General features: G+C 49.2%; 1 protein-coding gene across 1 annotated transcript in view; it reads right to left on the bottom strand.

Annotated features, from left to right (window-relative positions):
• spred2b (sprouty related EVH1 domain containing 2b) overlaps positions 1–12500 on the bottom strand; it is a 30398-nt gene that overhangs the window by 8709 nt on the left and 9189 nt on the right. The window contains exons 2-4 of the mRNA XM_080848454.1: positions 5724–5901; positions 4426–4594; positions 3636–3700 (exon numbers count right to left, since the gene is read on the bottom strand). Coding sequence (XP_080704580.1) covers positions 3636–3700; positions 4426–4594; positions 5724–5901 — 412 coding nt within the window. The remainder of the gene's footprint in view (positions 1–3635; positions 3701–4425; positions 4595–5723; positions 5902–12500) is intronic.

Below are 12500 nucleotides of genomic sequence, written 5' to 3'. Positions count from 1 at the left end.
ACACATCCTGGCCTCCATACTTTATTTTGTGTGTGTGTGTGTGTGTGTGTGTCTGTGTTTGTGTGTGTGTGCTGAATGAAAACCGGGGTCAACTGAGGGTGAGCCTGTGGAAAGTAGTTCCTTGACATATGGAGGCCGACATCTTACGACCCATTTGCCCTCAGTCTACGGTGCCTCCCCCTCGTTCCCTTGTTGTCGCTCACCTGCAAACATCCAGCCCCACCATAAACCCCACAACGGCCCTCCACTCATCACCACTTCCTGAAATAAAACTGGTCTGTAAACGTCCACACCATACAACCAGGCGAAAACCTTTCAATTACAACAAACACCCAAACAGCAAAATGTTAAAACGCTGAATGAGCAACAACAACAAAAACATATGCAAGTTGTATAGATCTTAAACAATCCTACATATTTAAAGCATGCTGCCTTCAAGACCACAAAACTGTCAAATGGAGAGATATGTGGAATTCGTTTCCCTGCGATTCACCCACACTGGTACCACATGGAGAGACGACTGAATGCAGGAGGACGGGGCTTTTGAGAAAAGGAGGAAAAGTGGAGTAGAAGGGAGGAGGGAGGTTTAAAAATGTTCCTTCGACATAAAGTAGTAGTGATTCCCCTCCAACCCCACCACCTCATGTCTTTTTTTTCTCTTTTTCTCTTTCTTCTTCTTTCCCTCCTGCTCTTCTCAGGACTGTTAGTCTTCTGCGTCCCGCTTCCTCCCTGGCACTCTCTCGGGCCCTGGCTGTGAGCGCTGCGTGCCGCGAGGCCTTCTCCCCCGGCCCCTGCCTCGCTGCGGCACAGGAAGTTGTCAATCATCTGGCCCCCCCTCACTCCCCCTCCCCTCCCCTCCCCCAACCCCCCTTCAGCCAGCAGCCACAGAGAGAGACAGATAAAGAGAGAGAGAGAGACTGGCTGGTTCATGAGTATGTTTTCTCGCTAAACCTGAATCGTTCTGTTTGTGCAGTGACTAAACACACACACACACACACACACACACACACACACACACACACACACACACACACACTACACACACACTACACACACTACAGAAACGTGAAATGTTCCTGAATCCCAGACGTGAGCAGACAGACCCGGTGCTCAGTGGCTCGCTGGGGAGACAGAGGTGAAGTCTTTGGGCTGGCCAGTAGGCCGGGTGCTCGTCCAGCCCAGCCGCTGCCTTTCAGACAGCTCTTAAACTAATTACACCAGAGTTTATGGTCCTGTTAACCGCACTTCCTGATGGAATCATTTGCAACCTCTGGCTCCCGTTCCTATAGGGCAGCCCATGTGACAGGCACTCTTCAATGGCCTCTGTGTGATTTCTGTTCTTTCATACCTACTTCAATCTGCCCTGTGCAAAAACATGGTGGTGGTAGTGGTAAGGCAAGTACACCCGTACACACACACACATACACACACACACACTTTACATACAACACACCAGGCTGTACAGTTCTTCTCATCATATTAATTTGTCAGCCTCCACTTTCAACAATCTGTCAAATGACATAAGCTGCAGAAATTAATTCAGGATATATTACTAAAAACCCGTGTGTGTGTGTGTATGTGTGTGTGTGTGTGTGTGTGTGTGTGTGTATGTGTGTGTACTACATTTGTGTGTGTTTCATCATGCTTTCCCAGCGGTGAATGTTCTGCAGATTATAAATGAGTCTTTAGAAGTTTCTCTCCTCTTCCGCCTCATTTTCAGCATGTATAGAGATGCAATACTGACCTGAGAACAGCCATGTGGCCATCTAACTCATGCTAAGAAGGTCAAGAGATCCAACATATGCACATGTGCATTAGTCTTAGACTAATTAACTTAACATTTTAGGGAGAAGGAGAGAGAGAGAGAGAGAGAGAGAGAGAGAGAAAGAGACACTTAGACAGGTCAACCATCTGCCGTAGCTCTTACCCCTACCCGTATCTCCAGCATTATAAATGATCAGTATTACCCCACTAAAGACAGTAGGTTATATGCAGTCTATTTGAGACCCTAACAGCCATGTGCATACAAGGACACACAGGCAAAGACACACACAGGATAAATTCTCAATGACCCCCCCCCCCCCCCCCTCTCTCTCTCGCCCTGTCTCTACTGATCTGAATGAACTAAAATAGTCCATGGTGGGGAGCAGGGGAGGGGGGTGGGGGGGTTAAGTATAGGTTGGCTCATGAGGAATAATTTGGGAAGAATGTGCATCCCCAGAAGCAGCTACCCAATCCCTTCACACACACACACTCACGTACATGCAAGCACACACACACACCCCTCCCCAGGCCTATCTCCTATAGCTGTAAATCCAAAGCAGCATTTCTCCTGTCTGCGGCCACTTGCCTTGCACTGGCAATTTTTGGAAAGGTCACTACCACTAGCCCCCGCCCGACTCCTCTGCCCCCCCTCACCCAAGGGCATCCAGTGGGCATGCAGAGACAACTACACCCCCTCCCCCCCCCCCCCACCCCCCAAAAAAAACCATACCCCTAACTCCACGTGGTGGCATGCTGGAGTGCCAGCACACACACGCGCACACAAACACACACACACACACACACACACACACACACACACACACACACGGTCCAGGGAGCTCAGAACAGAGGCAGCACAATCCTCCAATCCTTACATATCATGTGCATGACCAAACAGAAGCACTGGATATCCCACATTCAGTGTTGTTTTTAAATATATGTATTAATAAATGATGATTATGATTATGATGACATATTCCTTCAACAGTCAGACGAGAAGTAGTGTCTTCGGCAGCACTGCACCCTCGTCTCAAACCTGTGCTAAAGACAGACGGTGGAAGATGAGCCCTCCTTGAGGCTTCCCCCTCTGCCCTCTCCCCCTCCCCCTCCTCCCCTTCCTCTCCTCTCCCTCCCTCCCTCCCTCACTCCCCCCTGGGCTGCAGTAAATCACGGTGGCAGTTAGCTAGGAAGCAGCTGCCAATGATAGTTTTACTGGCGAGAGCAGGAAGTCACCTCCTGACCCCGCCTGCTGCTGCGCATCTCCTGTGGCTTTGTCAAAAGGGACGGAAATCCAGCCAATGCCAGGCGGCGGCGACGGAGGCAGCGAGGCAGTCTGGTCAAAACACAGCAGGAAACCTGGCTCTTGTGTGCTTGCACACACAGACACACACACAGACACATGCTCCAGCCCACTTACACACACACACACAAACAAAGACACAAAACACAAACACACCCCCACCCCTCCAGCAGCAGCTATCACGACAACCATCTCCGCCACACAAAGGCCTATCATTCTGCCCCGGAGTACACAGGCCACGGGATAAAAATACCACAAGGACCCGGCCCTTTCTGGGACAATTCACACGCTTCCAGAAATAAAAGAAGAGGAGACAGGAGGAAGAAGGGGGGGGGGGGGGGGGGGGGGGGGGGGGGGATGATGGGACGAAAGGAAAGGACAAAGGGAAATGATGAGAGAAAAAGAAAAAAGGAAGCAAACTTTAAGGCCAGCTTGCATCCTCTTAATCTACTGTTATTACCAGTCATTTGTGTGGAAGACATGGCAAAAGTGTGTTGTCAAACTGTGCTCATTGAAGAAAAAAGTAAACAAACATACAGGCAAACAAACAAACAAACAAACAAACGCTTACCGTGAACACATCATCATCACCCAACTCAGCCTCGTTCTGGAGTGTGGAGGAGGAAGTGGTTGAGCCTAAAAGTACAAACAAACAAAAAAAGACAAACTGACTTAGACACGAAACTTAAAGCGATCTGTCCACGGCCCTGGGATGCAGCCCAGGGTGAGGGGTGAGGTGGAACCCGTCATGGCCTTGTCTGGAGGTGCTAACTTAGCTGCCTGCCAGCCCTGGGAACAGGGAGACCTTGGGCGTCTGAAGAGCTTGGGTCACTGGGAGAGAGGGGCTGTGTGATGGATGGATGTAACAGAGCCCCCGACTGCCATTGCTAAACATATCGGTCCCAGCCCTATGCAGCATTGTCAACATGCTGACTCTATTTTCTCACACCAATTGCCGTGCATGGTCTCTCACTCACACACACACACACACACACACACACACACACACACACACACACACACACACACACACACACGCTCACAAACACACACACACCCCTGTCTGTATTTCATTCAGACCCTTTTCCATGAAGCATAATAAAGCAGAAGGTAGAGAATTGGAGAAGATGGATATACGGTGGAATAAGTGTGTATGTAAGTGCAATATGTTCCAGTAATTCATAAATCGTGCTCACATTTAATCACATGTTTATGAAGACAAGCAAACCTTAGCCATGTCTTAACAAGGCCTTTGAAATGGTATGTTGTTGAACAGCAGTGCAAATGTGTTTAAAAGAATACTGGGGAGCAGCTTCTGGATGGTTAGCCAGCTTTGGCAGGAGATGCCGGGGGCGCCGTACCTTCCGTCAGGTCCTCCTGGGCTTTGCGCACGCCCCTGTCGAAGGCGCGGGCGTCGGCCGGACTCTGGAAGGTCAGGCCGCACTTCTTGTTGTCCACCCTCCAGTGGTGAAAGGTAGGCGTGGCCCGGGTGTAGATCAGGTCCTTCCTCACGAAGCACTCCAAGATCACCTGCCAATCAAAACACAGGTTTGCTCGGTTGCTGTTGGCCCAGAAAGGCCTTCAATTTACATGTATTCATTTCCAAAAAAGCCACGGAGGGCACGCTGAATGCACAGCATTGTCTGTCAAGTCTATGTATATATGCACCCAGGAGGCAGAGAACCTCAGATCTTGGCAGTTCAAAAGGCCTCTTTACCCTCTGAGCAGCGAGAGACTCCTCTGGACCACGGCGAGTGTGAGCCGCCAAGGCAGACTGGATGGCGCAACCCATGAAAAATAGCGACTACATTGTTCCACCAATCTAAAATGGCACCTTTGTGTCACCAAAATTAGACTTTCTTCAAATGTTGACCTAAATGAAGTTTCTAGGAATTTAAGGGTTTCTCAGAGTTCAGTGCCAAGAGAGTTCTGAACTGTGTGTGCTACGCTAACTCATTTAACTATTTAGGTTATTAGTCAAAATCCACTTAGTACAGTCGGGTAGGATCGAGTCATTTGACCGGGACAACATGTGCTGTGAGAGGGGAAGGCAGTGGCTACAAACCATTCACAAAAAGTCACATCAGGGAAGCTGGGCTCTTTAACACAAGCCCACAGAAGTAGAGCACAATCTAGTGTTAGCAGGATTTGGACGTTTAATCTGATTTTAATCTGAACGCTAAAGAACCTAGATCCATTACTAATCGGACTCTTTAACGTTTACTACTGAACAGCCATTAAACTCTCTTAGAGCCGAGTAGAGTTTCTCACTCAGAGTGATTGTAAGGGGGGGGCGGGCTGTAGTGCGAGGAGTGGAGCCCATTGGCTGAAGGGTGCTTTACTGGCCAATCAGAGCCAAAGTGTTGAGACCTTGGGTGCTAGTGCATTAAAGGTGGGGCTCTGTTTTAAAAACAATCACAGGGAATTTGGGGTTCTGTTCAAATTGATCCCCTCAATAATGGACTGTGGTTGTTCATCAGCTTTTTTAAGAGAGGGAGCTGAATGTTAATATAATTATTATTATTATTATTATTATGCACAATAGATTTTATGGTATTTGCATGGGATCCATTTGGTTCAGGACTGTGTCTGGGTGAATTTGGGTGAAAGAGAGAGATATTCAGGAGCCGACGAGATGGACGGCAGGATGGTGACGTACCTGCTTGTCCTTGATGCGCTCCCCGTGGATGAGGAAGTTGCAGCGCTCCGTCAGCTCGGCCGGTGGCACCTTGCACACGCCCACCCGGCTGAGGCCACCGCCTTCCTGCGCCAGCCAGCCGCCGCTCGAGTCATCCCGTGTCATGACCACCGCTTTGACGCGCACAATGTAACTGTCACTGCAGACACACACAGAGCAAACATATGAGACCTCACGCCCAAAAAAGTACACATTTCACATGAATTCAAAACCTTTGCAAACATGCTAATGAGAGAGCCATTTGGCATTGCTACAACTTCCATTCCCATCGAGGATGATGCTGCGGATACAATTCAGACAGAGGGGATGATCATTTGCAATCTTGTTAGTCTAGGTGGTCCATGGGGGCTACTCATAATGTAAGAAAAGTTAACGCATTTCAGATCAACACACAGGTCCCTTACATCTGACTCTCAGATGGCCGTTCAGGCTGAGTGCCCCCCCCCCCCCCCCCCCCAACAACACACACTGGTCAGAAGCTCAAATATCATCAGTAACTTCTGATTTCACTTGACTAAGCAACACAGGAAGAGGAAGAAGCAAAAAATTAAGCCCACTCCACTCCAAAACACACATGATTCCATGACACACAGAGGACACCACCACCCCCACCGCCATCCCCACCACACACCACACACACACACACACCCAAGACCTGCATCCTGTGCTGTGCAATGTGGCCTGGCCAGCCAGCGGTCGGTTGGCCTTATAAGGTAATCTGAGCCAGTCTGTTCAATAATTAACAAGGCAGTCCGGAGAGCGCAGAGGTGCAAGAAGGAGAGGCCGCGTCTCAGCACCTGAGTGCCACTAAATCAATACACACCCTTGCACACACCCACACACACCCTCTGACACACACCCTCTGACACTCACACACACACACTCACACTCACACTCACACTCACACTCACACTCACACTCACACTCACACTCACACTCACACTCACACTCACACTCACAGCAAAACCATGATATCAGGATCTAGGCCTGAGATTAGCAGCTATGATTGGCTATGACTGTGATAAGTCATAAAGTGATTGGGCCTCATTAAATGACACACCCCAGAACCTGACAACAGGATCTCAGACAACACCCTCGTGTGATCGATGCATAGCCAGAGAAAGACAACTAAAGGAGTAAGAGAGAGAGAGAGAGAGAGAGAGAGAGAGAGAGAGAGAGTGTGAGAGTGAAGGTGAGTACGTCCCAGACAACTCAGGCCAGACTTGGCTCCCATCCATGCCCTTCTCCCCCTATTAAGACTATTCAGCCATTTTATGACCTTTGTAATTAATATACACAGCTCTACGTTCACAGAAGAGAGAGGACGTGTGTGTATGAGTGTGTGTGTAGGCGTGTATGCATGTGTGTGTGTGTGTGTGTGTGTGTGTGTGTGAATGTGTGGGAGTGCAAGTGTACATGAGGGAGAGACAGAGAAAGAGTGCTGTGTGGGCAGGATGCTCTGGCATGCTAACAGCTAGCAACAGTCCAGTAAGCCACAGGTACAGTATATGTGAGGCACTCTCTGGAGGAGTGGTGGCACCTGGAGAGTTGTGTGTGTGTGTGTGTGTGTGTGTGGGAGGGGGGGGGGGGGGGGGGGGGGGTTTGTGAGGGGCTCTGCTCTTATAAAGTCCAGTGCGCTTTCAAATTAGGGATATGATCTTCTGCTAACAGGGTGAATCTTCCTCTCTTCCATACACACACTCAAACACACACACACACACACACACACACACACACATACACACACTCACATACACACACACACCCTCACAAAGAGCTGGAGGAAAGTTTTTTCTTCACTCAGCAAAGACAAGAATGGAAAGCTTAAAGAAACTAACTCAAAGTTCTCTCTCTCTCTCTCTCTCTTTCTATCTCTCTCTCTCTCTCTCTTTCTATCTCTCCCTCTCTCCTTCTCCTTCTCTCTCTCCCTCGGCATGCTACATTTGCACCAGAGCAGCAGCAGCAGCCGTCGTCTGCTCTTCTTTTTTCTTTCCTTACGGCTGAGCAGAGCTGGTTTAAGAACACAAACCAAAGGAGCCGGTCCAGTCCTAACCCTGACCGACACGAAAGAAACACACAGCCAGCAGACACCAGCTACTAACAACCCTGGCTATGAGGCAAATATAGATTTAGTGCACATTTTTCGGAAGCAGAAAAAAAAGAAAGTGTAGCGCGTGGGTGTTGTGTACACCGAACATTTATTTTCTCAAACAGATACCAAAAACGAAAAAAAAAAAAACAGCACCATAATAAGTGTGCATGTGAGTCACTCCGTCCATCTGTGATGTGGAAATTCACAAAAACAGGATTTTTTTTTCTCCTCTTTCAGTTTGAAAGTGGTCACCCCCTCACCTTCTGGTTTAAACACACTGTCTGGATGACACACACACGCACACACACACGCACGCACGCACGCACGCACGCACGCACGCACGCACGCACGCACGCACGCACGCACGCACGCACGCACGCACACACACACACACGCACACACACACAGAAAGAGAAAGCAAAAATGAGAAAAGAAAGAACACTTCCATAAGTTGTAGATAACTTGACAGAAACAGCATATATGAAATCCAGCTTTGCTCTGGCTGCTACAATGAGTGTAATTAAAGATCAATAATCCCCTGTGGAATTAGAGCTCATAAGCTGACTCACCTCACCAAATATTATACACATCGCAAAGAATCGGATAAAGGGGATCAGAAACAGAGTCCATCACGCAAAACTATGCTTAGCCACTAATCACAACTCGGACGAAGAGGAAGAAGCCATTAGGACATTTGTTTTGTTGTTGAAAATTGTTTGGGGATGTCCCCTTTGAGAATGTAGAAGCCCGCCATCTGGTTAATAAGACTCTTAGCGAAAGTCAAACCCTATGGCTGCGATGAGCACAAGTTGTGTAAGTGTTCTGTGTGTTGTCTAACTCTCATTCACATTCACTCATTCACATTCACTCATTCACTCATTCACACACAAACACACACACACAGACACACACACACACACACACACACACACACACACACACACACACACGAGTAACAGAATGTACGAAGGCGTCTGAAGCCGTGACTCCCTGTGTTCAGTACTCTCCCTGGGCTGGAAGGTGTCTGGTTGCGGCCTCCTCTTCTCCCATCTGTAGCCTGGGCCCGGCTCCAGCGCCACACCCGGCCGGACCACAGCCACAGCCGCAGCCGAGGAGCAACGCAAATACACCCGGCCTCCTTGAGCTTAGTGATGGGGAACCTGCCTGCACACGCACACACACACACACCCACACGTATGTACACGCGCACACACACACACACAACTTTTAACCTTCCACATGGCAGGCCAGTCTACATGGCAAGGGGTAGATGCATGTTGATGGCAACATCATTCTTTTAGATGACTGTGCCAAAGAAAACTTGCTCACTCGCACACACGCACACACACACACACACACACACTCACCAAGACCTAGTGGCCTCCTGAATTAGTCGCCCCTTAAACCTTTTGACCCAAGAAACCCTCAGCACTGGCTCAACATACCAACAAACAGAAGACTGAGAGTTGGTCACACGTCACATAGGTCACATTTGAATCTTGTACTTCATAACCAGCAATTCAACTGATGTCGGCTTTCTTGCATTCCTCTACTCCTCCTCATGCGGTATATAGGCTCACTAATCAATCATATTGATCATAAGTAACGAGTCTTCATCATAAATAACAGCATGGGGCAAAGTTCATATTGAAATCAGGGGCAATCACTTAAGCTAAAACCTCAGTTTGCTACAAATCATTTTAAAACATGAAAAGCACTTTCAGTGCTTCAGAAGTTGCAGCTCAGGAAAAAGAAATACCCAATAATGACAACCTAATGGAGGTGCTGAATTCTGGCTCCAAGACAGTGTCTTATTTCAGAACAGTGGAGGACCGGCCCGGTCTTCAGTCCAGTGGACGTGGCGTACGTGCTGGCACACAGGTCCCCCCAAAAAGGAGGAGGGCATGGGGGTGAGGGCAGCAGATTAGCGTCTGGGGCTGTCCCGGCCACAGTTTAGTCTGTCCGGCTGCAATCTGGGGACACCCCGCCTCGCCGACAATGGAGCACAATGCCGAGGACACAATGAGTGATTGTGTGCGTTTGTCCGCATCTTACAAGAAGATCGCCACCTCTTTCCTAGGCAGTCTGGGCACTTTTACGACGCAAACAATGGATAATACAGAACATTATGGCTGGCATGGCTGCGAAAAAAAGCCCAACAGAAAATGCAATTCCTGTTAAAGAGAACAAACATAGGTCCTCATAATGGGGACGCCGTCTAGGATACTCCGAAGCCAAGAATGATGGGAGACGCGTCTTCGTCTGCAAAGGTCCATTTAGTCGCAGGCCATAGTTCTTAATGAGAAGCATGGGACGGCATTTGCCATCATTGTTTCAGGGCAATTTTCATCTCATGCCATGAAGCTGACTAAAACATACATACTGCCAAACAATACTTGGGCTAACAGCACGAGAATCAACGGAGAGTAATGAAATCCATCCTGACAATATAAGTGGTGGAGGGCAATTGCAGACTGGTGTGTTTAAATGATGAGCTGATTCTGAACCCGCTGAACTGAGACTAGATAAAGAAGTTGATTGACGTGCCAAATTTAAGATCACATTGTCAAGCTCACTTTCTCTGGTGCTTGACTCTGTGCTGTTGCCATTTTGTGCATGAATCGGCACCTCCTGTCAAAAGAGTTTGGTTTTGTGTTTGGACTCACCAACTCACCAGCAGGTACAGACACTCACCCGCAAACACACACCTACACACGGCTATGAGGCAGATAAACTACTTTTCATTTCATATGAACACTTAAAACACATTTAATTTATGAACTCACACACTCTAAGAGGAGGACACTGCTGAGAAACCACAACAATCGTGACTCAGTTCCTTGTTCTTGGCATTACACGACCACTACCACTCTCATGTCACTTATTAGTCATATTTTACATCCCAAATCAGAGGAAGCAAACTGGTATGGTAATGAGAAAATGTGTGCCCACACCCACACACACACACACTAACACACACACACACACACAGACAGACACACACACACACACACACACACACACACACACACACACACAGTGCTCAGGGAAGGTTGATACCCATCCAGATGACTACACATGAACAAACTGCTTGTCCGTTTCTATGTCCTCTCTCTCTCTCTCTCTCTCTGAAACACATTTCCGATCACCTTCACAGAGAAAGCGATAAGCTTTCAATCTTTTTCCTTTCTTTCTCTCCCTCCCTCCCTCGCTCGATCCCACTCCTTTCCCCAGCCCCCGTCTCCAAAGATGGCACAGTGTGACCGGCCTTCTCGTCGACTCACCCACACACACGCGGAGAGAGCTACAAACAGCCTCCCCGTTCAACACAGCCAGGAGACAGTCAGACAGCCAGCCAGAGAGACAGCCATAGAGACAGCCAGACAGACAGATAGACAGAGCTTTCTCCCTGCCAGTAACCACCGCACAACAGGCACCAGCCACAGTGGACCCAGCAGCCCATGGAAAGAGACAAGAAAGGAATAGAGACGATCAAAAAAAGAAAAGGAAATGAGAAAAGGCAGCAGCAGTAGCGTTAGCAGGAGCACAGCATAGCATATCAGGCACACACACACACACACACACACACACACACACACACACACACACACACACACACAACAGCAGTGATCGGTCTGGTCGAACCGGCCCCTTGCCCAGGCTTACCGGCTGCCGTGCGCCATGCCTGTGGCTGAGACTGTGGCTCCAGGGTGGCAGAGTGGCCACTGTCTGTCTGCCTGCCAGCCTGCCAGCCAGCCAGCCAGCCAGCCGCTCTGTCGGTCGGTCAGGCAGCCCTCGCCCCGGCGCTCCCAAAGCCCCACCTCTCCTCCGCCATCAGCACGACCGTTGTGTCTGAAGCCCCGCACGCAGTGCTGCCTCTATCCCCAACACACACACACACACACACACACCACGTATGATTCAGTCTCCTTGACAAACACACAGTGCCGGGGATGAGTCATCAGCAAGCAGCCACTCTGCCCTGAGCCGGAGGCCTGGAGCCCAGTGCTGCATGTTGTCTCTCTGTCTCTCTCTCCCCTTCTCTCTCTCTCTTGCTCGCTCCCTCTCTCTCTTGCTCGCTCCCTCTCTCTCTTCTTCTCTCTCTCTCTCTCTCTTCTGTCATAAGAACAGAACAGGAAAAAGAATGAGGGAATGAGGGAGCAAGAGAGAGAGAGAGAGAGCGAGAGAACTAGAGAAGGATCGAGAGCCTGTGTGTGTGTGTGTGTGTGTGTGTGTGTGTGTGTGTGTGTGTGTGTGTGTGTGTGTGTGTGTGTGTGTGTGTGTGTGTGTGTGTGTGTGTGTGTGTGTGTGTGTGTGTGTGTGTGTGTGTGTGTGTGTGTGTGTGTGTGTGTGTGCGCGATCAATCCGTTCTTAAACCTGCAGTGCACCTATATAGCGACGCCCACGCACACAGATTTGCACATTCAAAGAGAGCAGTTGAACAGGCTGTCCTCGCCGCTCGCTCGCACTCCGACTACAGAGCCACATGTACAGTACGTCTACACCCACACAGTCCAAAGCAGTGCGTCTTAAACACGTACGCAAGCCATACGCGCCTGCCCACAAACTCTCACTCACACACATATAAGGAAAAGGTAAATGGACAAGGACAGAAAGAGAAACATTCTTACCATGTACTACTCAAC

This window comes from Sprattus sprattus (assembly GCF_963457725.1).
Source record: "Sprattus sprattus genome assembly, chromosome: 12".
NCBI classification, from domain to species: Eukaryota; Metazoa; Chordata; class Actinopteri; order Clupeiformes; family Clupeidae; genus Sprattus; species Sprattus sprattus.
This window is presented reverse-complemented; position numbering and strand designations above follow the sequence as displayed.